This window comes from Phoca vitulina, unplaced genomic scaffold (genome assembly GCF_004348235.1).
Source record: "Phoca vitulina isolate PV1807 unplaced genomic scaffold, GSC_HSeal_1.0 scaffold16, whole genome shotgun sequence".
Taxonomy (NCBI): Eukaryota; Metazoa; Chordata; class Mammalia; order Carnivora; family Phocidae; genus Phoca; species Phoca vitulina.
Window position 1 is genome coordinate 37,958,536 of NW_022589719.1, and position 25,613 is coordinate 37,984,148.

At 60.7% G+C, this 25,613-nt stretch overlaps 2 protein-coding genes across 3 annotated transcripts; one reads left to right on the forward strand and one right to left on the reverse strand.

Annotated features, from left to right (window-relative positions):
• Nucleotides 1–6,566: 6,566 nt before the first annotated feature.
• On the forward strand, nt 6,567–14,683 carry GATD1 (glutamine amidotransferase like class 1 domain containing 1). 2 transcript variants are annotated; one of them, XM_032414621.1, is made up of 8 exons: nt 6,568–6,696; nt 8,528–8,604; nt 9,130–9,235; nt 9,806–9,913; nt 10,764–10,858; nt 11,563–11,656; nt 11,814–11,925; nt 12,017–14,683. In XM_032414621.1, exons 1-8 carry the CDS (start codon nt 6,633–6,635, stop codon nt 12,021–12,023), a joined length of 663 nt encoding a protein of 220 aa, XP_032270512.1. In that variant the 5' UTR covers nt 6,568–6,632; the 3' UTR covers nt 12,024–14,683. The 2 variants fall into 2 exon arrangements, with proteins under 2 accessions (XP_032270513.1, XP_032270512.1); XM_032414622.1 differs by lacking the exon at nt 12,017–14,683 and having other exon boundaries at nt 6,567–6,696; nt 11,814–11,929.
• A 348-nt stretch (nt 14,684–15,031) lies between these two features.
• TALDO1 (transaldolase 1) lies at nt 15,032–23,881 on the reverse strand. Its single transcript, XM_032414620.1, has 8 exons — nt 23,733–23,881; nt 20,358–20,481; nt 19,077–19,184; nt 18,679–18,810; nt 16,183–16,358; nt 15,844–16,041; nt 15,476–15,621; nt 15,032–15,228 (listed from the first exon to the last, which is right to left on the reverse strand). The coding sequence occupies exons 1-8, from the start codon at nt 23,827–23,829 to the stop codon at nt 15,196–15,198; spliced, it is 1,014 nt and encodes a 337-aa protein (XP_032270511.1). The 5' UTR covers nt 23,830–23,881; the 3' UTR covers nt 15,032–15,195.
• Nucleotides 23,882–25,613: the final 1,732 nt, after the last annotated feature.

Below are 25,613 nucleotides of genomic sequence, written 5' to 3' on the forward strand. Positions count from 1 at the left end.
CTCTGTTCCCTGTGAATCTGGAGACTCTAAGGACCTCATGTGGGCGGAATCCTGCAGTATTTGTCCCTTTGTGTCTGGCCTGTCTCACTCAGCATCACGTCCCCCAGGTCCATCCATGCTGTGGCAGGTGTCAGCGTGTCCCTCCGTGTTCAGGCTGAGTGACAATCCGGTGTGTGGATGAACCACGTTTATCTGTTCGTCCGTCGACGACGCTTGGGCTGTTTCCACCTTTCCACTGCTGTGAGTTAACACTGCTGTGAATGGGGATGCACGCATGTCTCTTCAAGACCCTGCAGTCTCTTCTCTTGGGTACACTCCGGCAGCTGGATTGCTGGGCCGCGCGGTGGGGGCTTCTTAAACCCGGCTGCTCCGGCTGGAGCCCGGGGGTTGGCCGTGAGGGCACTGCTCCCCTCACCGTGGTGACACAGGGCAGGGTGAAACACTAGATTTTGCTAGTCCAACTGAGGCAAACTGGCCTCTTCTGCTTGTTTCTCTTTGCACGGATCTAATGTACTTCTCTTCACAAAGTTCTTGGCCATTTGGGTCTTGCCTTCTGTGATTTTTCCTGTTGGTGATATTTGTCCGTTTTTCTATTGGACGGAATGCCTTCTTCTCATTTATTTGGAGGACTTCTCTACATGTTTTGCCTACCGGGCCTTTGCCGAACTGCAAACATCTTTGCTCAGTGGCTGGCTTCCCTTTTGCTCTGTCTCCTGAGCACAGAAGTTCTAAAGTCTGAGTTTATCACACGTTAACTCCCATTCCCCTTACCATATACACTTTGGGATCTCAGTTAGGAGGAAGGATACTCTTCCTTATTTCAGGCTAATATTCTTGGCATTTGCTCATGTTTAGTAAATGTCATGTTTCAATCTATCTGTGGACCTTAGGTTTTGTGCATGGAGTGAGCTGGAGATCCAATGTGACTTCTTCTCCATCAGCAGATCCGATGTAGCACAGGATGAGGATGGTCCCCGCCAGCCTGAGGCTGCTGCCTCGCCTCTCACTTCTCAGCCCAGCCAGGCCTGTTCTGAGCCTGGGTCGGCTAACACCACTACCTGTCCATGTAGCTTTGTGGTAGCCCTTGGTGATGATCTCCTGTTTCTTTATTTCTAATTTCACACACACACTCAGTTCCTGGAATCCCCTCCCTGGGACTGTAAGACTAGGTTAGCTGAGGTCCCTGGGCCCCATGTGGGGTTCTGATGCTCAGCTTCTGTCTCATTGTGTCCCTAAACTTGAGTAATGTAGGGACCTTTCCAAAATGAAGCAAACTCTTAGGGATGTCCAGGGCTGGGTTTTTTTGGTTTTGTTTTGTTTTGTTTTGTTTTGAGACGGAGAGTCAAAGATAGTGACAGGGAGCACGAGGGAGATGAGCGAGCACGAGCAGGGAGGAGCAGGGGGAGTGGGGGAGGGAGAAGCAGGCTTCCCGCTGAGCAGGGAGCCCGATGCGGGGCTCGATCCCAGGACCCTGAGATCATGACTCAAGCCGAAGGCAGACGCTTCACGGACTGAGCCACCCAGAAGTCCCCCAGGGCCGGTTTAAATTATTGTTATTACAGAACTACTTTTAAGGTCTTAAAAAATACCAGCTATAAAAAGTATTCAGTGTATCAAAAGTACATACAACAGGGGTGCCTGGTTGGCTCAGCTGGTAGAGCACATGACTTGATCTTTGTAAGTTGTAAGTTCAAGCCCCGTGCTCGGTGTAGAGATTACTTAAAAAATCTTAAAAAAAAAAAAGTATGTACTATAAATCTAAATCCAACTTTCCAGGCCATCAGGAAAACAGGAAAATGCAGGTGGGAGCATCATCTCTTGGGACAGCGGTGTCCACCGGCGGAGCACTGTCAGAGGGAGACCCTGCCACCCCAGGGCACCACGGGGACTCCCCGGAGACCTGGGCTCTCAGCCTTCGTACCAGCACCTTAGGTCTTCCTATCGCCAGCCCACACCACATTGTGCCACCGGTGGGTTTTGTAGGGCCTGGGTGGCCAGGTTATAAGGATGCAGAAGATGTGTGCGTGGGGGGGCCCACTTTGTTTTTCTCTCTAGCACCCCTTCCCTCCCCCAAGAGTGGGCAACTCCTCTTTGGGGACTCCCATCCTGGAATGCATTCTTGGCATGACCAGGGAGTAGAGCTGGCCACTGTCTCCGGACCCTGTCCTCCTCCCCAGAGATGGGCATGGGGCTAAGTGGGGTCCTCTACAACCTTTCTTCCTTCCCTGGGGCAGAGTGATCAATACCCCACAGAAGGCATGGGTGACAGGCAACTCTGCTCCCGAGCCTCACCCCAGCCGCTGTGGGTCAGTCCTCTCTGACTCCTGGTCTTCAGCCCCCCACAGCCCCGGCCCTGCGGCTCCCTGACCTCACACCTGGTCCCCGGGCCGGACAGGCAGAGGCTCCCTGTGTCCCAGTGGCTGTCCCTGGTGCACCCGGACCTCTCTGTCCAGTGTCTCCGGTGCAGGGAGGGCTGCTGAGGACTGTCAGAGGGGTGGTGAACAGAGTGTCCACCACCCGCCAGCCTCAGCACAGGGGACAACTGTCCTGGCAGGAGAGCAGCTCACCCCCTGTGCTGTTGCAGAGGGTGTTGCGCTGGCATCACTGGGACCCCTCCCTGCCATAGGGAAGAAGGGCCGTCGCCCCCCACCCGGCACAGTGGTACCCGGAGGTGTGTTTGAGGGGAACCCCCTTCAGACACTCCTCCGGATCCTCCCATCTACCCATGCATCCCTGTCCTAATATCCTGGGCAGCGTGCAGCCCGCCCCCCTGTCGCATCACCCCACTCCAGGCCACCAAACTGCCTGCCCACTTGGCTGACATCTTCGGCTCACACCCTGCCAGCCTGGGAGGGACATGGAAGCAGCAGCTCCCACCCTCTCAACTACTGCCAGTGTCCCACGTGATGAAGGCGAAGGGACCCTGTGCTCCCAGCCCACTGCCCTGGCCTCAGCAGCCCATGCCCTTAGGGGCGGCCACTCTCTGCTGTCCGGTTCAGGGTCTGCATGACTCACAAGTGCTTGGGGTTTAAGTCTCCAGATCCCACCCAGCCCAGCCTCAGCCAAAGAAGAGCCTGAAGCCTGAGCCCTGCTGGGAGGAGGGATGCATCTGGGGCCCAGGACATGGGTCACCTGGCCAGCGGCCCTGAGAGCCCAGTCCCAAGTCTCCTGTCTGAGGTCCATGCAGTGATTAGGCTGCCCTAATGGGGGAGGGGGGACACTCAGGGAAGCTCTGTGAGTTTAGGGGGTTCTCAGAAAGGGAGTGCCTTTCTTTCTTTTTTTTTTTTTTTTATATTTTTATTTATTTATTTATTTATTTATTTATTTAACAGAGATAGAGAGAGAGCACAAGTAGGCAGAGCAGCAGACAGAGGGCGAGGAAGAAGCAGGCCTCCCACTGAGCAGAGAGCCCGATGTGGGGCTCGACCCCAGGACCCTGGGATCATGACCTGAGCCAAAGGCAGCCGCTTAACCAACTGAGCCACCCAGGTGCCCCAGGGAGTGCCTTTCTGAGGGCAAATGGTGCCTCTGGTGCCCATGGGCTTTGAAGGACAGTTAGGAGTTTGCCAGACAAAGAAGAGCTCCCGTGTTTCAGAGGGAGGAGTAGCAAGCCAGGGAACGGCTCAGGCACACTTTGGAAAGGAAGGAAGCAAGGGAGCCTGGGGCTCCTGAGGCTTTGGTCAGCCCGTCTGCTGGAAAGGCCCCCAGAAATGCCCCCCGCCCATCCATCCTTGCTCCATCTGGAGCAATTTCCAGAGAGAGGAATGAAACAGTGAAACCTTCTGATTGGTGCGTGACAACATGTCATGGGGCCCCCTGCACCTCATGTTTCAGGGTCCCTGAACAAAGGCAAAACCCCAGGTTCAAGGGCATCACTCCACGGCCCCAGAGCCCCTATGCCCGGTCCCCAAGCCCCCTCCCCCAACCTTCCCTCCCCCACCCAGGCAGTCACTATTGGATGATGAGGCACCTGAACAAGTTGTAGATGATGCCCTAGAACTCCACGCCCATGCGTCCCACATCTCAGGACCTCAGCTGTGACTCTGGCAAGGGCCTAGGGAGGGCCTGGGGATGGGGTTACTCCCACCACAGGGCTCGAAGTGGGAGACCCTTCTCCCCCAGGCCTGGATCCTTCCCAGGAGACAGTCATCAGACATGGGCCACTGGCTGCAGACCCCTCTGTCCCCTGAGGCTCTCCTGTGCTCTGCCCTGGGAGGAAGAGCTAACTGCCAGTTGATCCCCCTGCAGCAGCCCCAATCATGCCCAAGGCAGGGCCTGAGTAGCATCCCCCTTCTCACCTGTTGGGCGTGAGGGCATATAAGGGGCAAGGGGCTGACCCACTGGAATGGGAACCCACTCAGGAAGAGGGTAGAGGGCAACAGACCACAACCTCATCTGGGGGGTACCCCCACTAAGGACTAACCCCAGTCACCACGACAGGGCCTCCGGCATCATCTTGTTCAAGTCCTCACTGTCCACAGGGGCACACACAGAGAGGCAGGCCACCGCCAGACCCAGACTAAGGCCCCAGATCACCACACCTGCCCCTGTGCAGGCTGCCCACCCCAACTCCAAATGCCACGAGGGATCCTTCCAGGCTTGCCTGTGCTGGGAGCCACTGACCTGCCCACACACACTGGCCTGGACACGTGCAGGATTATGTGCACACAGGGGACCTGGGCTAGAGGGTCTGCTTCTGCTCAGGCAGGTGGGTCCATCCAGCAGGCGTCCTGCAAGGACCCAAGCGTACAGTGGGGTGCACACCACCTGTGGGCACAGGGGCACACTTGTGCACACACGCATCAGCCTCGATGCACAGCGCCGCAGCCAGGCTACCTCGTCTATCCTCTTAGTGACAGAGAAGACCAGCGTGGCTTAATGAGGTCTGTGATGCAGGAGGAGGGAGGCGTTAGGGCTGCCCTGGGGTGGTGTAGGGGGCACTGGGCCAGCAGGAGGATCCCATGGCCCTCGCTGCGGTCTGGCATCTCCAGCCCCTGGTCCCACAAATGTGCATGTGGGGGGCCTGCCCCACACCCAGAAAGCTCTTCCTGTGGCTAGGCCTAGCCTATGGTCTGACCTTGGGCCTGTGGGCCTCCGTCCGAAGTCCCCCACCCGTCCACACGGCTCCTGTCCCCTGTCCTGAGGCCCTGCCCGTGCCAGGAGCCCCTAGCTCCTGCTTCGCTCATGATGGGAGGGCCCTGCCGAGGTTGAGGGTCGCACGCAGGTAGTCAGGAGCTGTGGGAGTGTGTGGGGCCTCGTCAGCAGAGGACAGGGACAGTGGTTGTGGAGGCAGGCATGCCCAGGAGAGGCACCTTGGCCTCGCCCCGACCACTTTGGTGTTTCTTACCCATGACACAGTTTTCCCTAGTCAGACCAGAGGCTGGCAGGACCTTGAGGGAACCCTACTGCTTGCCCTTCCTCCCTGGAAGCAGGGGGTCCTGGAAGGTGGCCTGTGGGGGCCAAGGGCAGGGACTGTCCCTCTTCACCACCAGCTTGTGCCCAAGGCCCTCTCCCGGCCTCCCTTCTCTCTTGCCCAGGCCTTAGAGGGCACCTGACAGTCTACAGATGACCCACATGTCTACCCACCTGACTGCCTCCCACACAATCAATGGAAACACTGCTCCAAATGCAGCTTGGCCCAACAGCACCCAGAATCACCTCAGGAAGTGACACCCATATTCTTCCAGGGACTCAGCTGAGCCCCCATGACCCTGGATGCCTCTGTCTCCCCACAACCATCCTGGTGAGGCAGAACCCATCCCTCCTGCCCCGCATGGTGCAGACACCTGCAGACCCCTCCCTGGTCTCCGGACTCCCACCCCTGTGCGCACAAGGACCAACCGCTGCAGGCCCGCCCTCTCTGCCCCAGGGGAGTGTCCTCCTTAAAGTTTTTTCCTCCTTAGATGTGCTCCCCAATTTCCCCTCTGAGCTCGCACCCCTCCCACCTCCTCGCCCTGTTAGCTGGCCCATTCCACTGCTCTTCTCACTCACTAACAAACTGCTGGCACCTTCTATGCATCCATGTTCGGAGCCCCCACCCCCAAGACATCAGTCCCACTGGGCAGGGGGACTCAGTGATCAAGGGTTAAATGTCCAAATCCACGAGACAGGGACCATCATCCACGGGAAGGGACCCTTGCACGCTGGGGGGAGGCCCTTAACTACAGGGAGGGACGTCCATCCACAGGGAGGGACCCACGTCCACGGGACGGGGACCCTCGTCCACGGGCAGGAGTCCTCTCTCCTGGTTCACGCTCCTGTCCCAAGGGACGAGGACAAGGGGAAGGCACCGTGTTCCTGACTGCGACCAGGGGCCGGGCCAGGGGTCTGCTCAGGGATGCTGAGGCGTCAGGCTGGGGAAGCCGGCCCGCGCTCTCTCCCGCGGCCCTGGGGCCAAGCTCCGAGCCCCGCCTGCACGACCCCCAGCCCCCCGGCACCGCCCCCCGGCACCGCCCCCCGAGCTGGCCCGGCCGGCGGGGCGGGAGGAGAGACGGCGCATACGCGCGGCGTCGCTCGCGGCCCCGCCTCCAGACGCCGCAGCACGTGACCGGCGCTTCCTGGCCGCGCGCGCGCGCGCACATACACGCACCATACTTCGCGCACGCGCAGGCCGCGCCGGCCTGGTAGAGCCCATGGCGTCCGAGCGACTGTCGAGCCGGCCCGCCTGCCTCCTCGTGGCCAGCGGCGCCGCAGAGGGTGAGGCTCGCGAGGACCGGCTGGCGTCCAGCGGCGCCGGCGGGCAGGCCCGCCGACTCCGAGCGGTCCGCTCTTGCGGCGCTTCGGGGAAGCCGGTGGAAGCCCCTCTTTGGAAAGGGAGCGCTGCCGGTGTCCCTGGCCTGGCCCGGGTCCCCAGGCCACAGCGGAGCGCGGGGGCCCTGGCCTACTGCAGGGGGGACCCGGAGCCCGGCGTTTCTGTGGGAGGAGAGCGGGTCCCGGGATGGCGCCCGCAGGTGCCGCCTCGGGGGCGTGAGGTGCTGGAGTTTGGGGGCCTCCGTCCTGGACGGGCAGGCTAGGGTGTGGTGAGGGGCGGTGGGCTTTCCGAGGAGCTGCGGGGGACGGCCTGGGTTCCGGCACGCCTGGGGGTTAGGCAGCCGGCGGGTGGGACCACGGGCCTTTCCGGGCAGGTGGGCGAGCAGGTGGGCCGTGAGCCTGTGGCCGGGGGGTGAGCCGTTGGAGAAGGGACTGTTCGGGGGCGGAGGTGTGCAGAGGCAGAGAACCCCACAGTCCTGCCGTGTGAGGTACCAGGTGAGGTTGGCGTGGGGCTCCCGCAGGGCAGCAGGGCTGGTGGTGGGGTCTGCCGTTACTGGTGCAGATCTCGCTCAGGGCCAGTGCGGAAGGGATGAGCAGACGAGCTGGAAGGCACCTGACTGCCCTGAGCACTTTCCAGGTCCTCTCCTGTGCTTTCTTTTGTCAGAGGGAAGTGATGAGCCCAAGGTCACATGGTGGAGAACCCACGGTTGGGTCCTGGGGTCTGGTTCTGGAGCCTGGTCTCCTTGAACTCTAGCCTCCCAAGTGGACAAGGGAGGGAGGATTGCAGGTCGAGGAGTCACTGTGTGCCGAGCCCCAGGGGCCCTAAGCGCTGTGCCCAGTGTGAGGTGGAAGGAGCCATCAGGAGTGGGGCTCAGTCCTGGAGAGGCGGGCTGGGGTTAGGAGACGTGGCTGGTTGGAGTGGGGTAAGGGTGAAGAGGGGTTGACTGGCGTGGCTGTGCCCTGGGGAGGGGACACAGCTCTGAAAAGGCCACTAGGGCACTGTAGGCAAGAGGGGGCCCTCCAGAGACCTTTGAGGAGGGGTGAAGCCGTTTTCAAGGAACTGAAGGCAGAATCAGGCAGTCTGGGGGATGATTTGTGGGTGCTGTCTTTGCTCAATGCGTGCAGTCTGTGCGAGTAATACTCATTAGCACGTGAGGGTGAATAAAGATGAAGATGAGGTTTAGGGATTGGGTCCAGGATTAACATAAAGGTGGAGGGATGCACACCGAGCCCATTTAGAAGCAGATATCCCTGGTGGGGCCACAGCCCCCAACACCTAGGAATCTTTTGGACTGGAAATGGGCAGAAGAGGGCTGTGAGCAGCACTGGGGATGGGGGCAGGGTCCAGGAGCCTGTGAGCAGAGGCCAAGTGTCCTAAATTGAGGATGAGGGTGGGCCAGCTCGTGGGGGTGGGGGGGGCAGGTCGGAATGCACCCATGTTCTTGCTGACACTTTCCACAGCCCCACAACTGTGGCCTCTCCCTGGCTGAGTGCTGGGGGTGGGGGGTTGGCTCGGTCACTGGTGGTTCAGTGAGTGGTTGGGGGGACCTTGCACTTGGGTTTGCCTTCTGGAGAGGCTTTTAGTGGCCAGCCTGGGTAGAGAGCCCGTCCTGCGGGGAGTGGGGCCTGTGGGCTGGGGCTGCTGCCCCAGGACGGTGAGGTGGGCCTTGGGTGAGGGCAGACTCCAGGCTGGAACGGGGACAGTTGTGCCCTGCAGCCCCTCTTCCTCCCCACAGAGCCCAGTAGTGGCCTTTTTAGAGCTGTGTTCACCTTGCAGGTGTGTCTGCCCAGTCCTTCCTCCACTGTTTCTCGCTGGCCAGCGCCACCTTCAACCTGCAGGTGGCCACTCCTGGGGTGAGTCAGCCGGACCCATGGGGTCTGTACCTGTTTGGAGGCGAGGCTTGGAAGAGTGCTGTCACTCCCTGGGAGGAGGAGGGAGCCTGAGGCTGGTGTGACCCCAAGAGAGGTGGCAGGGCTGAGGGTTAGGTCCTTGGTGGAATCATCAAGCTCTGGTCCCTGTTTCCTGGGCTCTGGCCCCACCGATGGCAAGGGGGACCCCTCGTCGTGGGTCAGCACCTGCATATAGGAGCAAGGGTGGCGGACCTCCACCAGGAGGTCTCTTCTCTGGCGTGGCACCTGGGGGTCATGGCAGCGATGGGTTACATATTGGTCCCTTTGCTTGTGTTGTCATCCCCAAGGGGACAGTAGCTCCACTTTATAGGAGGCCACTGAGGCCCGCAGGGGGCAGCTGGGGGTGGGTTGTGGCACAGCTGGGTGAGGGGGCTGGGCTGTGCCCGAGCTCTTGTCAGCATTTCAAGCCCCCGTGAGTCAGCAGAGGGGTGTCCGCCCCTGGCCTGCAGCCTCTGGGTCCTCTTACAGGGGAAGACCATGGACTTCGTGGACGTGAACGAGAGCAATGCTCGCTGGGTGCAGGATTTCCGCCTCAAGGCATATGCCAGCCCTGCCAAGCTGGAGTCCATTGATGGTGAGGGGCCCGGGGTGCTGAGACCTTGGGGCTTTGGGTTGTGGGGGTTCCAGGTGGGTTTGTGGCCTCCAAAGCGCTCCCTTCTGCTTCTGATGCACTCAGGGCTTGCCACGAAGTGCTGTGACTGTCCAGGGCAGCGTCCAGTCCTGAATCCTGGGCCCAGAGTTCTCTGTCTAGGGGAGAGCGGTGGGGGCGCCTGGGTGGCTCAGTCATTAAGCGTCTGCCTTCGGCTCAGGTCATGGTCCCAGGGTCCTGGGATCGAGCCCTGCGTCGGGCTCCCTGCTCAGCAGGAGTCTGCTTCTCCCTCTCCCACTCCCCCTACTTGTGTTCCTGCTCTCGTTATCTCTTTCTGTCAAATAAATAAATAAAATCTTAAAAAAAGATAAATAAATAGGGGAGAGAGGTGGCTGCACAGGGAGACACGGAAAAGGCAGGGATGGCTTGTGGGTCTCGGGAGCCTTAGCCCGTGTGGGGAGAAATGACAAATGATGGCGTCTGGCTGGTCTTCCTGGGGGGCTGGCCTCAGCCAGCGACCTCGCTGTGACTGACCTGCCTGTGATCTCCCCGCAGGTGCCAGGTACCACGCCCTCCTGATTCCCAGCTGTCCCGGGGCGCTGGCCGACCTGGCCAGCAGTGGCTCCCTGGCCCGCATCCTCCAGCATTTTCGCTCAGAGAGCAGTAAGTGACCCGTGGGACTGGGGTGTGGATAGGGGCTTTGTAGGTTCATGAGAAATGGGGCTCGACCAGCAGCCAGGAGAGGCCAGAGGGGATGTTTCAGGGGCCAGACAGGGCAGATATGAAGAGCCTCTGATTTGGGCCCTGGAGGGCACGGGTGCACACATTCGAGGTGGGGCGCCCCTCAGGTCGCTACCCCCGGGTACGCTCTGCCCGTCTTCCATGGGGGCTGGTGGCTGCCCACCCCCCAACTTCCTCTGAGGTGGGCGGGCAACGTGCTGGCTTGTTCTTCGTGGGCTTCAGGGTTTGAGGCCAGCAGGGGCCGTGGAGATGTGGCGTGCTGCCCGGGCCTGACTTTGGGCTGTGCCGGGCACGTTGGGCGGGACGGGGACAAGATGCTCATTAGGGACCAACGGACAGAAACCCAGGGGCTCCACACAGTGTCTTTTGTTAGTGGGAACAGGGCCTCCGTTTCCAGCACGGTCTGGATAGAGAGTCATTGTTCCCGGCCGCCGCCGCCACCGTGGGAATGGTAGGGCAGTGGAAGGACAGGGAGCGACGGGAGGGTGTCCCCAGACGGGCGGCGCGCGTGCTGGTGCAGCCGTGCTGGGACGTTTGCAGCACTGCGGGCCACACCACGGTCCATGGGGCGGCGCGCGCCAGGGCTTGGTCACTGGGCCTGCCGCAGCCTCGTGTTGCTTGTGCCTGTGTTTCGGCCACCAAAAATTTGCAACGGCTGTGAGCCTCGTCCTGGAGCTGACCGTGTGGGGAGGGAGCTCTGAGGCGGGAGGTGTCGGGAGAGGGGCAGGGGCCCCGGAGGCGTCCAGGGCCTCAGCCCTGCCTGTGCTTCCAGAGCCCATCTGCGCGGTGGGCCATGGCGTCGCAGCCCTGTGCTGTGCCACCAACGAGGACCGATCCTGGGTCTTCCAAGGCTACAGCGTCACGGGGGTGAGTGTCGTGCAGGGGAGGGTCCCAGGCTGTAGACAGGCGTCAGAGACCTGCGTACGTGCTTGAAAGCTCAGGGAGTGTCCCCTCTGGCAGGGGTGACGGTCACTTGCCCAGACCAGGATCACGGAGAATGCCGGCACCAGGCTGACAGCTGTGCTCTCCCCTCCCCTCCCCTCCCCTGCTGACATCCAGGATGGCCCCCAAGGCACGGCCCGTGCTCTGGATGTGGGGAGGGAAGCACGGGGGGAGCTCTTGGTGGGGTAGGAGGCAACATCGTGGTCCCTGGGAAGGAGCTGGGGTCGGGTTGAGACGTGACTTTTGTGCATGTCATGTGCACGACACCCTTCGGGGCCAGGAAGTTTGGGTGCAGGGCCTGGAGTTGGGGAGAGGGCCTAGCTGGATAGGGGGCTGGAGGGAGGGTCTAAACTGCGAGGACTTGGGGCTGCATGGGGCCAGCCTGGCAGGTGGTGCACGGGGCAGGCGGGAGGGGGGAGGAGAGCCGCAGGGGCACGACCTCAGTGTGGCTGTAGCCACACCACCCCCCTCCTGGGACTCTGTGCCTTGCTCTTCTGCCCATCGCCCACTGGGGGCCTCGGCCCTGAGGCCACCTGCCAGGCTCGCTCACTGGCCCTGATGCCAGGGGAGGGGCGACCGTGGAGGCCATGGTGCCCTGACGTGGGGGCGGGAACCCCTGTCCCCCACAGCCCTCCGTGTACGAGCTCGTCAGGGCGCCTGGCTTTGCCCGCCTGCCCCTCATCGTGGAGGACTTTGTGAAGGACGCAGGCGCCAGCTTCAGTGGTGAGCGGGGGTGGGGGACCCGGCCAGGGGCTGCAGCTCAGACCCGGACAGGCTGCCTGGGGCTCTGGGGGTCCCTGGGAGGGAATGGGGGCTGGTTGTCAGGGCGTGCCTGGCCCGTGACCCTGTCTGAGGCCCGCGCCCTCGGGACCTCCCGCAGCCAGTGAGCCCGACGCTGTGCACGTGGTGCTGGACCGCCACCTCGTCACAGGCCAGAATGCCGGCTCCACCGTCCCAGCCATGCACAGCCTGCTCTTTCTCTGCGGCAGCCGGTGAGGAGCCGTGGACGGGGTGGCGGGTGGGATGCGGGCTGCTGACCAGCCCTTTGCGGGAGCCTGGGCCTTGACCTGACCCGTCCTGCAGGAAGTGAGATGGCTTCCCGCCCGCCAGTGGACGCCGCCGCCTCCAGACCGCCCAGGCGTCCCTGGAGATGGCTGGATTCCCCAGGCGTCCAGGGGCCCCGCCTCCCTGACAGCCCCGGAGAGTGACTTTCAGACACCCCAACCTGACCCGGTGGGATTGTTGGAGGCCCCCGAGAATCAGCCCTGCAGAGTGTCCCCTCTGGCGGAGGGGTCGACCTCCCAACCCCCAGGCCATTTGCTCTCCTTGGGACAGAGTGGGGGGAGGGGCTCAGGGCCATCAGGTGGTCGCTGAGAATTCCACGTGAGCTTAGCACGGAGAGCTGGTCCGAGTGAGTCGGCCGGGGGGGGGGGTCCTGGTGTGGGTCTTGGCCCCTGTGGTCTTCCCGTGCACTGCCGGCTGGCCCCTCCCCTCTGCCTGTCCCTGGCCACCCAGGCTGAGCCTCTCTGGCGGCACCAGGATCCCGTTTTGTGTGGTGAGGACTGCCCAGGCCTCTGTGCTGCCCCCCATTCCTGTGGGTGTGGGGGGAGCCGTGGTCCGGCCGGCTGGAGCTGGCTCAGCACTTTCCACTTGCCCAAGGCCAGGGGGGGTGGGCGCGGCTTGTGGTGGACGCAAGCTCCCGGCCCCCAGACCGGCCCCAGACCTTCCGGTGCTGAAGGAGCTGCCCTAATTTTAATCCTTGTCTGGTGTGTGGTTTCGAGTGTGATGGTGACACCACGTGAGGCTGTCGCTTCTGACGTTGAGAGAAACGCGTTTAATCGGGTCTTCAGGAAGCCGCGCTGCTCACCCATGGCCCTGCCCGCATGGCCTGTGGGTTTGTAGCTGCTCCAGGGCTTTCGAGGTAGACGTGACCAAAGCACAGGCCCTACTGGGCAAGAGGCCTGGGGAGCAGCCACCCTGGGGCTACATGTGGGGTGCCGGTCGGTCCCCACCACCCAGGCCCCGACAGGCCTGTGCTGGGGATGCTCCTTCCTGGCACGGCCAGATCACCCTCTGGTCTCGGGGGCCAGCTTGGGCCGTGGCCCTTGGATGGGGCCTCCGGGAGCTGGGCAGGTCCTCTTGTGGGTCCCACCTTTGCTTGTTCCCCGCCCCGACTTGGCTTGTCTGGCTCTGCTGTATCCGACCCCTCAGAACAGAGGAGGAGGAAGGAGGCGAGGCACCCCCCGAGTCCCAGGCCGCTTCCGGCACCATAGAGTGTGCGGAGATGCTCCCACCCTCTCCTCTGTTGGATGTTTTCTGGGGGGGACCGTATCAGGAGCTCCTGACGCCATGGCCAGGCTGGCCGGCTCCACCGAGAGGCCTGGGTCCTACTCCGTGCCTCAGTTACCGCCACAGGGTGATCGACGTCTCTGGACAAAAGCTTTTTTAAAGATCACGCCTTCTGGGCTTCATCTGTGTGATCTGCGAAGAGCTAATAATACTTGCCGAGATTGGCCAGACTACTCCTGGGTTCCACATCAGGGTGCGGGGCAGGCGCCCCACACAGCCCCGTGCCCTGGGCGGCCGCGGCGGCTCGCTCCTGGCTTTGCCAGGTGCGGGGTGCAGGGCTGGGGCAGCCTCCAGGCTTAGAGAGGGTGCAGACACCCCAGGCTGGCTGCTGTTCTGGGATGTCCCCACGTGCCATCCGCCCACCAGAAATAACCGACAGCCCCACAGAAGTGACGCCTGAATGTCGCAGCATCACCTATAGTAACAAACACTTTAAGCAAATTGTAGTTTCCCTGGTGTTCTTTACCAGACAATGCTAATGTCCACGTGGTGGAACGTGATTTGGCCAGGAAAAGGAATAAAGTCCTGATAACATTGCACAGACTGAACCTTGCCCGCGTCCTGCAAAGAAACCAGACCTCAAGAGTGTGTGTGAGTCCATTTACATGAAATAGCCAGAAAATCCAGTAGGAGTAGTCAGGGGGCAGGGGGTGCAAATGAACGGGATGCCTCCTTTCAGGGTGATGAGAATGTTCTAAGGCTAGGGGGTCGGGGCGCCCAGCCAGCTCAGTCGGGGAGCACGCAGCTCCGCCTGGGGGTGGATTTGTGCCCCACATGGGGTGTAGAGACTGCTTCAAACGGAAACATCTTTAAACCCAACAGCCAGTCTCTGTGGTCTGCAGGTCTCTGTTAAAATCCACAGCTTGTACATGTGAGTGGGTGGGTGGGCTTGATGTGTTTTAGCTGCGTCCAGTCACATGCGTGCACACGTCCTGGGGTGCAGTCTGTTGACCAGCTGGCCGCCCGCCTGCCCATCAGCCGAGGGCTGGGACGCAGCCAGACAGGCGCAAAGCCCTGCCCAGCACTCGGACACCCAGCTGCCTCCTGCACACCCTAGGGGGGCGCTCTCAGCATAGGCTGGACCTGCTGGGGCCAGGCTTGTGCGCCCTCGGTGGGTCCTCTCCCCAGGGCCCGGCACTGTGTGTGCTGTGCTATTCCTGCCCTTGGGGACGTGGCCAAGGGGGCCGCTCCAGAACCAGCCGCCAGCCTGGGTGCTCTGACCCCGACACAGGATGCTCCTGGCATCCCTGCAGAAAGCTGTGCAGAGCGGTCCCTTAGTGACCAGGCCTGTCCCTGACACCTGGCTCTGCCTGCAGACCTGAGGTGGCCAGCCCGGCCTCCTCCATCCCTGTAGGCTGTGCCTGTTCTGCTCTGTTCCAAGAACAGGCTGGTCCTGGGGGGTGGGGGGTGGGGGTGTGGGCGGGGCTGCCCCCACCAAGCCCTTCCCCGTGCAGCAGGTCATGAGCAGAAGCTGCTCCAGAGCCCGTGCACACCAAACCATCCCCACAAGGTGGCACCACTGCTCCACACAGGAGCTGAGCACCGGGGCGGCCTGGCTGGAGCCCCTGGGACCCCCTGCCCACTACCAAAGTCCAAGGCCTCCCAGGCTCCGGGCCTGCTGCCCAGCAGAGGCTCATGGCCGAGGTGAGGGACCATCCCTGCCTGTGTCACCCCAGCTGGAGCCACGTCGGAGCCAAAGCCTGGGGCAGCTGGTGCCGAGGGGAAAGGGACTGGAGCTAGAAAAAGGAATGTAGCACAAGAAGTGACTGCTTTAATTAATTAGGCAAAATTTTACATAGAATCTATGATCCATCCCTGCCCCAATTGGTAAAAAATGCAAAATTCATCACAAGGCATGTGCAATCAGCCCCAACTCAGAGGGCACAGGTCTGTGGTCCAGCTCAGGCACGGTGCTATTTTCCGTTCTCGGTGCTGAACATGCGATCCTAGAAGGGAGAGCGTGAGAGATGCCAGGAAACTTGCCCACTTGCCCCGCACCCCTGCCTCCTGCGCAGGAAGGGGTAAGGCCCATGGTCGGGGCTGCCGCAGACGGGGAGTCATGGCCTCCTTACAAGGGTGCCCACCAGCGGCTGGCCCGGAACCTGTGGGGCAGAGTCCAGGCGGCCAGGGCAGCCGACACCCCCAGAGTCCCCGAGAACCTTCCAGCTCCGCACCCGAGCCTGGGGCACTCACCATCAGCATCCGCTCGAGCTTCACAGAATCCGCAGCAAACTTCCGGATCCCGTCTGAGAGCTTCTCCACGGCCATCTGGTCCTCGTTGTGCAGCCAGCGGAAGGCCTTTTCATCCAGGTGAATCCTCTCCAGGTTGCTGGCCTGGGCTGGGGAGGACAGGCACCGGGGCCTCCCACAGCCGCCCGTTCCCCCGCCTGCAGCCCCGCCCATCCCACCCCCTTGGGGTTGGTGCTGCCCGGCATCTCTCCGCAGGGCCCCAGCAGGGCTCCCGCGACAGGTGGGACCCAGGCTGCCTCAGGCCAGTCCATTGCCTATGCCCTCCGAGAGCAGGGTGAAGGCGGCCGCAAGCCAGGGGCCAGAGGGCTTACCCGCCTTGACCGACAGCACGGGGACCAGCTTGCTGTTGTCCTTGAGCAGCTCCCCCAGGAGCTTGGGCGAGATGGTGAGGAAGTCGCAGCCTGCCAGCGCTTTGATCTCGCCGGTGTTGCGGAAGGAGGCACCCATGACGATGGTCTTGTAGTCAAACTTCTTGTAGTAGTTGTAGATCTTGGTGACGCTCTTCACTCCTGGGGCGACACGCTGCTTTCCTGAACGGCCTCCAGGACGCCGGCAGCGGTGCCCGCCCACAGCACGGCCCAGAGCTGCCACCGCTGTGTCCCCTCCACCCAGCAGAGCCCCTCACCCCGTTCCTTCAACGGGCTACTCACCAGGGTCCTCCAGGGGCTCGTAGGATTTCTTGTCTGTGTTGGCCACATGCCAGTCGAGGATGCGCCCCACAAAGGGGGAGATGAGTGTCACTCCTGCCTCGGCGCAGGCCACGGCCTGGGCGAAGGAGAAGAGCAGCGTCATGTTGCAGTGGATGCCGTGCCGCTCCTCCAGCTCCCTGGGGGGACAGGGCAGGCTGAGCAAGGCCGGGCCTGCGGGTCCACAGGCGGCATGGGCGCTCCCGTGGGCACAGCCAGACAGTGCCCCCCCCCCCCCCCCCTCGGGGGGGGGGCCCCCCCGGGGGCCCCCCCCCACCCGGCCCCCCCCCCCCCCCGTTCGGTGGGGAAGCCGCTCAGGAGTCCCTCACCACAACCGGGCCGCCCCTCCCCCACGGCACAGGTGCCACCCTCTGCCTGATGGGCTACGGTGACTGGAATTTTCTCCATCAAACCCACATTTCTAAACAGGGACAAAGGCAAGAGAGGCCCCCTGAGAGCCACAGTGGGTCTCCCTGGCCCAGACACGTGCACCCGCACCTGGGCCCCTGGCTCATCACAGAGCTTGCCGGGGCCAGAGACCGCGGAGTCCCCCCTGACCGCAGTGCTGTCCTGCTCTCTGTCCCACCCGCACCTGCAGCCCCCCCGCCCGCCCCCCAATCCACCGGACATCCTGGGGTTGAGCCCTGAGGGTAGGGCAGTGCCCACACAGTCACGTGCCAGGGAGTGGGCCCTGACGGCTGAGCCTGCGCTCAGGCCCCTCTGGCCGTGTTTCTCCCCCCCAGGGACAGCTTCAGAGGGGCCTGTGCCCTGTGCCACCCGGCGGTGTTCACGAAGCGCGGCTGCAGAGAATGAGGACTTGGTGGCGGTGGTGGCACAGGCCCGGGACCCTGCAGGGGCTAGCCTCTCCCAGGGCCTGCGTGCCCGGTGCAGGTGCCCGCAGCTCAGGCTGGCCCGCGGGAGGCCTCGACGAGACCCAGCAGCTGTGCTGGTCTGACCTGACTGGCAAAACGCCGTGCATTTTCGGAAGCAGCGAATGGGGCGCTCCGGGAAGGTGACTTTACCAAAAGCGTGAGACGGAAGACAGACTGGGGAAAACAGCCTAGGAGGGGAGATTCACCCAGGACGAGACCGTCCGTTCCACCCTCAGCACCGGGATGTCGTGAGACAAAGCTGCGCAAGCCATGAGACGGATCTGGCCGCGAGCAACCCCTGCAGAGAGCTTAGAGCTCATCTGGAAGCAGCCAGTCCTGCGCCGCCGTGACTCCCGCCGTGAGCTCCCGCGACCACGAGGGCCGCTTAGCCACGCCGCCAAGCAGGGACATGTCCCCAGCCACCCTTCCCGCCCCACTCCACCTCGCAGGCCGAAGCACGCTCGTGTTGACCCTGCTGCAGGGATGTTTGCAGCCTTATGAAATTGTGTGGCCACGGCCCCGGGAGCTGCTCGGACACGCTCTGCCCCCTCCGATCTGGACCTCAGTTTAGCAGCGTGAGTGACCACGGGCGCCGATGCCTGAGACCTTGGCATTTGCAGCCTCCTCTATGTTTCTGTTTTATCGGCAGTTTCTCTTGAGCTTGGCTGCACTACTCTGATTTGCCCGCTCAAGGACTTAGGAGATTGTTGCTGGTGTGACCAGCTGCCAGAGGGCTCTGGGGAAAGGGCGCTGGTGAGCGGGACCAGCTGACTTGGTGTCAGGAATAATTTCTAGAAGTCTCAGAACATTTTTCCAATCACTACTGACAAAAATAAAAACTGAGTAAATGGAAAAGGAAAGAAGGGCTGCAGACGGCACCAGTGGGAACCGGCAGGCTGCCCAAGGAGCGGCCAAGCACGGAGGGACTGTCCCACGCAGCAGCCCCCCTCCCACGGAGGTGCCATGGGAGAGAACACACGTGTCCGAGCCTGTGCACGGATGTTCACAGCAGCAGTACTCGTGACGGCCCCACAGGCGGAAATTACCACGTGTCCACGGAACAGTGAGTGGACACACAAAGTGTGGTGTGGACACACAAGAGTGTGGTGTGGACCCACTGGAACATTAGCCTTAGCAGGGATGCAGCCCTGAACGCGCCACCACGTGAGGGAAGCCAGACACAAAAGCCACGTGTCAGGAGATTCTACTGATGCAAAAGCAGCAGCCCAGCAAAGCCAGAGAAACAAGGTGGATGAGTGGCTGCAGGTGCTAAGTGGGCCAAGTGAACACACGGCCCGAGCACGTGTGAGGAGACGCCCTCGCCGACCGCTGTCCAGCTGTCAGTGGTCTCCGGTCTCTCCCGCTCCGCACGTTTGGTTCAACAAGCTGGTTTTTATAACTGATACAGATGGGGGACGGGAGACTGGGGATCCCCCAGAGGCCTGGTTTTTCTCTGGATGGTGGTGACCTGGCCCCCCACGCTGACCCTCTCTGGACTGAGGGTCGAACGTGCCCACAGCTGCGCAGCCCCCAGCCCCGGAATGGAAGCAGAGCCCCCACCAGACCCCTCCTCACAGGGGATCCTTACTTTCCAGCCTGAATTCCTTCCCAGGTGGATGAGAGCTTTATAAGGATCCGGTCCTTGCTGATCCCGGCTTCCTTGTAGAGCTCGATGAGACGCCGGGCTCGGGCCACCATGGCGTCCTTGTCAAAGGACAACCTGTGTGAACAAGAGGCCCGTTGCCGAGCAGCCCGCCTCGGACGCCCACCAAAGAGGAGCGAGTGGGCGCCCGCGGCCTGCTCTGCCACCCCGTGGGGAGCAGCTTGGAAGCCCATCTCACTCACGGTCACATTCGTCCCCGGCATTTACACAGAAACTCAGGCTGAACTCGAATCGCAGAGCAGGGGGCGCCGGCCAGCACAGGCGCCATCTCCGGACCAGACAGTTGCTTCTGCCCCTGGACCCCAAGGACCCTGAGTCCTTACCTGGCATCCACTTCTGTGGATACACGGCCTGGAATCTTCTTTAATATTTCTGCTCCAAACAACACAAAAAGTTTATCGATAGCATTTTTAACCTGTTCCTCTTGCGACCTGAAATTCAAGGGAAAAAAATTAGGTCAAAAGCTTTTAGGTTTAAGTGCACAGGATTCTACAAAACAAATTCTCTCATTCCTTTGCAGCAAATTCCTTTCCCTTCATCTTCTTTTTTTCCCTACTTGTGGTAAGATACACACAGCATAAAAATTCACCATTTTAACCATGTCTAGGTGCACAGCTCGGGGGCATTAGGTATGTTTACACCGTGCAGCCATCCCCACCATCCGTCTCTGGAACTTTTCATCATTCCAAATTGAATCCCTCCATCTTGTGGCACTAGACAAAAATAATCCTTTCAATCTCTTTGAAGTTGCCTGGGCAGGCGAGTGAAGTGCACTGTGGTATTCCAAAATGGCCCACTGTCCAGGGCTCCTCACTAGCCCAACGCACATGGGACGATCTCCAGCCCGCCCATCATGGGTGAGGACCCGCAGGGCAGCTGGACGGGGGACGGCACCAAGGCCTTGCCGATGCAACGAGGTGCAAGGGCCAGCCTCTGGAGAAGGGAAAGGGAGCTGGCTGCAACGGGCTATGTGGTGGAGGGCAGGGCAGACTCAGGACTCAGGGCAAGCACCGCACTCCCGCACGCGGCCTGTGCCTTGGTTCCTGCAGGGACCCGCCCAGCAGGGCACTATCACCCCCATGGAGACGGAAAGTGCCGTCAGGGAAAGGGCGAGGAAAGCCAGCCTGTGGTTGCCTGGGGGAGGAGCAGGCGCGGACTGTGAATGGGCACCAGGGAACATTCTAGACTGGATTGCGGTGACAGCTGCACCACTGAAAAAATTTACCAGAACAAACTGAACTGAGCACTTAGGGAATCTTCCTGCAGCAAAGCTGTTACAAGACGATAAAACGACAGAGAGCAGGTCAGTGCCTGCCAGGGCCGGGACACTCACCACAAAAGGGGGCAAGGGGACTTTGGGGTGCTGCACTTTAACTGGGGTGGTGTTTGTAGGGAGTACACGGTCCTGTAAACAATTCATTGAACTGGACACTTACTACGGTGGCAGTTTACTACATGTAAATGACACTTTGATAAAGTTGATAAAAATAAACATAAAGAAACCCAGCTTTCCTTCCTTGAGTCTAAGTCATCCGAGAACTAAAATGCCGCTAAGGAGGTAACAGCCGGGGGCCAGTGCGGCCGACTGCGCCCCCCCAGCTCACCCGCCCAGCCGCCGGCCGTAGGCGATGGCCTCCTCCACCAGCTCCTGGTAGGCTGGCATCTGCGCGGCAGCCAGCATCAGGGAAGGGTTGGTGGTGGCATCCTGGGGCTTGTACTCGTCGATGGCTAGGCAAAGAATTTTGGACAGCAGGAGAGTGAGTGGAGCGCTCCTTCTGCCACAGAAGAGCCCCTCTAAGCCCCACGCACACCAGCCGAGGCCAGCGTGTTTTCCAGCCGGGGAGCAGGGGCACTTCACACGCATCTCCCTGTCCCAGAAGGCTGTTTGCACAACACAACCGCTACCAAGATGAGGGCCAGAGATCCGAGGTGCCCGTGGGGGCTGACTTTCCCACCGTGGGGCGAGGCACGCAGCGGGCACAGCTGGGAGGGCACTTCCTGCGGCCAAACTACCATGGGCAGGCGCCTGGCGCCCAGGCCAGCGACAGTGAGGGCACGCGACTGCACCCACGCACGGCCTTCTTCCTTCTCGCACCACGTCAGCTCTTAGTAACAAGCCGGCAATGACAGGAAACCCGCGGAGCCTAACCTGCAGGCTCGCCGACCAGAGGCTGAGCCAGCCCACGGCCACGCACCCTCACAAACACATCTGCTCCAGACCATTAGCGGGGTCAGTAAATCCATTTGGCAAATTCGTATTTTCAAAGTATGCTTTGATGACAAAACTACAGAGACGGAGAACAGACTGGCGGCTGCCGAGAACAGGGAAGGGGGCAGTCGTCAGGAGCACAAGGCACAGAATCTATACGTGTTGTGAAACCACTGCGGGGAATGCCATGCCCCACCCCCATTCAGGCTTGCAACTGGTGAACGGAGCCAGGCCTGCAGCCTCTGTATAGGGTTGTGCTGGTGCCAGCTTCCTGGTGCCAACATCACACCACGGTCACAGAACATGTCACCACTGGGGGACAGCAGGTGAAGGATTCATGGGACTCGACAGGCTAATTTTGCAACTTCCTGTGAGTCTATATTTCAAAATAATAACTTGAGAAAGTGCTCCTGGGGCCCCTGGGTGGCTCTGTCGGTTAAGCATCCGACTCTGGGTTTTGGCTCAGGTCATGATCTCAGGGTCATGGGATCAAGCCCTGGATCAGGCTCCACGCTCGGCAGGGAGTCTGTCTGCTTGGAGAGTCTCTCTCCCTCTGCCCCTCCCCACTTCCCACTCTCTCTCTCTAAAATAAATAAATAAATATTTTTTAAAAAATGATTTATTTATTTATTTTAGACGGGGGGGGGCAGAGGGAGAGAGAATCTCAAGCAGACTCCCTGCTGAGTGTGGAGCCTGATGCGAGGCTCATCCCACCACCCTGAGATCATGACCTGAGCTGAAATCAAGCGCCCACCAATTGACCGACTGAGCCACCCAGGTGCCCCTCAGCTCAGGTCTTGATCTCAGGGTCAGGAGTTCAGGCCTCATGTTGGACTCCAAACCGGGCATGGAGCCTGTAAGAAAGACAGAAAGAGAGGAAGAGAGGAAGAGAAAAAGCAAGGGAGGGAGGGAGGAAAAAAGGAAGGAAGAAAATGTTCTGGACTGGTATTTTTGCAGGCTCAAATCTCATGGAGGGATGTACTGAATAGTGCCTTTTATTACATAAAATTAGGCCTTGACAAGGTTGACTTCTGACAAACTTAAAAACAAAAGTAATACTCAGCTGGGGTCAACAGATGGGCTTTAGGGTCCAGGGACCCTTAAATTGAATGTGAAACTGCAGGGGGCGGGGGCACTGTTCTGGGGAGGGCATCCATGGCTTTGATTATATTTTCACAGCAGCCTAGGACCCACCCCCCAGCCCCTGCCAAAGGTAAGAAACTTCAGTTCATAAAATGACCACAAAACCAAATGCTGGATTTGCAACTATGCCATGTTTATGGGTATACATTATTAACTACTGTATTCTTACAAAGTTGCGATTATTCATTAAAATGAAAAATGTCAGCACATGGATTTAGATATTTCTGGGAAGGGAAAAAGAACAAGTGTTCCCCCAAGGCTCCTCTCCAGGGAGAGCCGCAGGAAGCAGTCCAGACCAAGGCTCCGGCAAAGAAGCAAAGAGGGAAAATGATTCTCAGTGTTAAGAAGGGGAAACACAGGGGCGCCTGGGTGGCTTAGTCGGTGAAGCGTCTGCCTTGGGCTCCGGTCCTGAACCCAGAGTCCCAGGATCGAGCCCTGCATCAGGCTCTCTGCTCCTCGGGGAGCCTGCTTCTCCCTCTGCCACTCCCCCTGCTTGTGCTCTCTCTCTCTGTCAAATAAATAAATAAAATCTTAAAAAAAAAGAAAAGAGGAAGGGGAAACAGGCACAGAAAAGGTGCGGCCACGTTTCCAGCACACTCTATCCTACTTAGGTCAGTGCCCAGAGGTCTGATGGAAGGGCACGGGGAGCAGGAGATCTTGGCGCCCCAGGGAGCAGGAGTTCCCCCAGAGCCAGCCCACGTGGGGACGTCTGACAGCCTACAGGCCGGACCGACGGTGATCGGGTCTCAGTGTTTTGTATTTAAGCCGCCAAAAGTGGGTGTTCGCTCTCCTCCGCTCAGCTAGATAAACAATCCTCTTACTCAGCGTTACCAAAGAGAACTAATAAAGCCTGTTTCTCAAGCCACCGTGAGAAAGCAGAAAAGAAAGGAAGTCAGTTCTACAGTGCTCATTTCGGTGCAGCCTTTCACGGTTTTCCTGAAAATCTTGTTTGTTCACAGCAGAGCAGGACGGAGGCCCGTTCAGGCTGGGCCCTCCCAGGACCGATGGATGATCCTTCCCCACTTCTCTCCCACCAACACAATGCAAACCCAGGAACGACAGGTCCCCAGGACCAGAACTTCGCTTTCCTCCGTGCACGGAGTTTTACCCGCCGGGCTGCGCGGCCCCGGCCTGGGCGCAAAGTATGTGCAACAGGAGATTACAAAGCCGGCCTGTCATTTCTGGTCTTTCTGGGCCCAGAACTAACTCGAGCTCCTGCTCAGTAGTCAACATCTGCTGAACCAAACTGTGTGGCCAAGTGGTCTGGGCCGAAATTCGCTCCAGCTCTACCTCGAACCTCTTCCTCGGCGCAAAACCCCTGCGAGCTTCCCAGGACCCACGGACGCTGGAAGCTCCCCCCAGGGCTTTCCAACAGCTCGGAGGGAGCCCCCTGCCCTCACCCCTGCCCCTTTCCCCAGCCCTCAGCCCCTGCGCCCCCTCCTCACCTCCGGGCATGGGCCCGCGCCCCCTCAGGACTCCCGATGCCCCCACCCCGGGCCCGCGTCCCCTCAGGCCCCCTCCCCGAAGCCCCGACCCGGGCCCCGCCGGCTCTCAACGTCCATGAACACCCGCCCCCAGCACGGCCAGTCGGTGCGCGTCCCGGAGCTCGGGGTCCCGCGCGCCTCACCGTGGAAGTCGCCCGTGTCGGCCACCACGGTGGTGAACTGCTTGAGCTGGTCCAGCGCGCTCTCCATCCTCTGCCGCTTCACCGGGGAGCCCGACATGGCGAAGCAGAGACCGAGCGCGGCGGCCCACAATGCCCCGGGGGCACCTGCATGCCAGCCAATCCGAGAGCGGCGCGGAAGGGCGGGGCCGACGGCGCTTCCGCCACAGGGCGACGCCCCGCCCCGAGACCACGCCCAGTTTCGGGACCAGTACCACCGGGAGACAGCTGCCCGGGGATCCGTGCTCTCTCCCTCGAGCCCTGCATCCTTAGATCGGTGTCCCCTTCTCATCACCAGCTGTGCCCCCCGAGGGATGCGCCCCCAGAGCGGTGCGCCCCTGGAGCGATGCGCCCCCCTCTGTAATGCGCTCCCGGAGCTATGTGCCCCCAAAACGGTGTGCCCCCCTCCAATGATGCACTTCCCGGAGCGATGCGCCCCTGAGCGGTGTGTCCCCCGGAGTGATTGGACCCTGGAGTGATGCTCCCCATCCCCCGCCCCGGGCGTCAGATCTCCCACGGGGCGCCTCATTGAGAAAGGGACAGGCGGGGCTAGGTAGGGAGAGATAGATAGGGGGCTCCGTGATCAGTCTCAAAGAAATCCCCAAAATGTGGAGTTGTAAGGAAACCAGAGATAAGGGAACACTCCAGACCACCCTGCCCTAGGTGTCTGAGAGGGGAATCTTATTTATGACAGTCTCCCGTGATCAACAGAAAATAACCAGACCTTAAAAAGAAATAAGCCATTAAAGATGTTATCAGTAGGGGCGCCTGGGGGGCTCAGTCGTTAAGTGTCTGCCTTCGGCTCAGGTCATGGTCCCAGGGTCCTGGGATCGAGCCCCGCATCAGGCTCCCTGCTGAGCAGGGAGCCTGCTTCTCCCTCTCCCGCTCCCCCTGCTTGTGTTCCCTCTCTCGCTGTGTCTCTCTCTGTCAAATAAATAAAATCTTAAAAAAAAAAAGTGCACTTCCTTTAGGAAAAAAAAAAACACCTCAGATCATCACCCTATACTTGCAGTCGTCATGGGATGGCCTCCTAGGGGTACCTTGGGCCTCGCTTCACACAGATAATGGGCTTGGGCCATTCTGTGGGTCACACAGCTCCCTGGAAGGGCAGGCTATGCTGGGCCTGGATCAGCTCAGTCCCTGCCCCAGAAAAGGCAGCAATGTCCCTGGCAGGAGGCTGAGAGCAAGGAGGTGGCATTGCAGAGATGATGAAGGCGTGTTAGCTTGCCTGCCGCCCACTTCATGATCCCGGGGCACTTGTGTGCTTCAGGAGAGGGAGGACCCCTAGAACCCAGAAGGACCCGTAAGTCACCGTACCACCACATGGATGAGGGCCCAGTGTTTGAGGGGCAGAGGTGTAGGGGTGAAGCCAAAGCCTCAGGGTTATAGGAGGAGAGGGTGAGGAGGGGAGAAGATCTGGAGGCCTGATGGCCAGCTCTGACCCCATCCAGGTGGACTGGGGTGGGGGCCCGGGGCCCAGCGTCTGTACCTCAGCCTGTCCTGGCTCAGCTCCTTCCCAGGACACTCCTAATCCCTGACCCTGGAGGCCCAGGCAGTGGAAGGCAAGGATGACGCCCAGAGCCCTCTTGCATGGGCTGCAGGGTACCCCCAGGAACCTTGATGGCACCTCCACCCACGTGCCGGGTACAATGGGCGCTGGGGACAGGTCAGGCTGGGTCAGTGAGCAAGCGGCTGCCCTGGGGCGGTCCAGCCTCACCGCAGTCCTCGGAAGCAGTGAATGACCACGTCCATACAGCCTGGCATTCCTGGGAGGGGCTGGACTCCTGCTCCCACCAGACCAAGACAGTCCAATGGCCTGGCCAGGCCTGCAGAACCATCCACAGG

Excerpts from the sequence above, each read along its gene's own strand:
- GATD1 (XM_032414621.1), top strand. The coding sequence starts at position 6,633 with ATGGCGTCCGAGCGACTGTCGAGCCGGCCCGCCTGCCTCCTCGTGGCC. Across the intron at positions 9,914-10,763 it reads GCATTTTCGCTCAGAGAGCA|AGCCCATCTGCGCGGTGGGC; the intron begins GTAAGTGACCCG and ends CTGTGCTTCCAG. Across the intron at positions 11,657-11,813 it reads CGCAGGCGCCAGCTTCAGTG|CCAGTGAGCCCGACGCTGTG; the intron begins GTGAGCGGGGGT and ends GACCTCCCGCAG.
- TALDO1 (XM_032414620.1), bottom strand. The coding sequence starts at position 23,829 with ATGTCGGGCTCCCCGGTGAAGCGGCAGAGGATGGAGAGCGCGCTGGAC. Across the intron at positions 19,185-20,357 it reads TACGGCCGGCGGCTGGGCGG|GTCGCAAGAGGAACAGGTTA; the intron begins GTGAGCTGGGGG and ends CTTGAATTTCAG. Across the intron at positions 15,229-15,475 it reads AGCTCGAGCGGATGCTGATG|GATCGCATGTTCAGCACCGA; the intron begins GTGAGTGCCCCA and ends TCTCCCTTCTAG.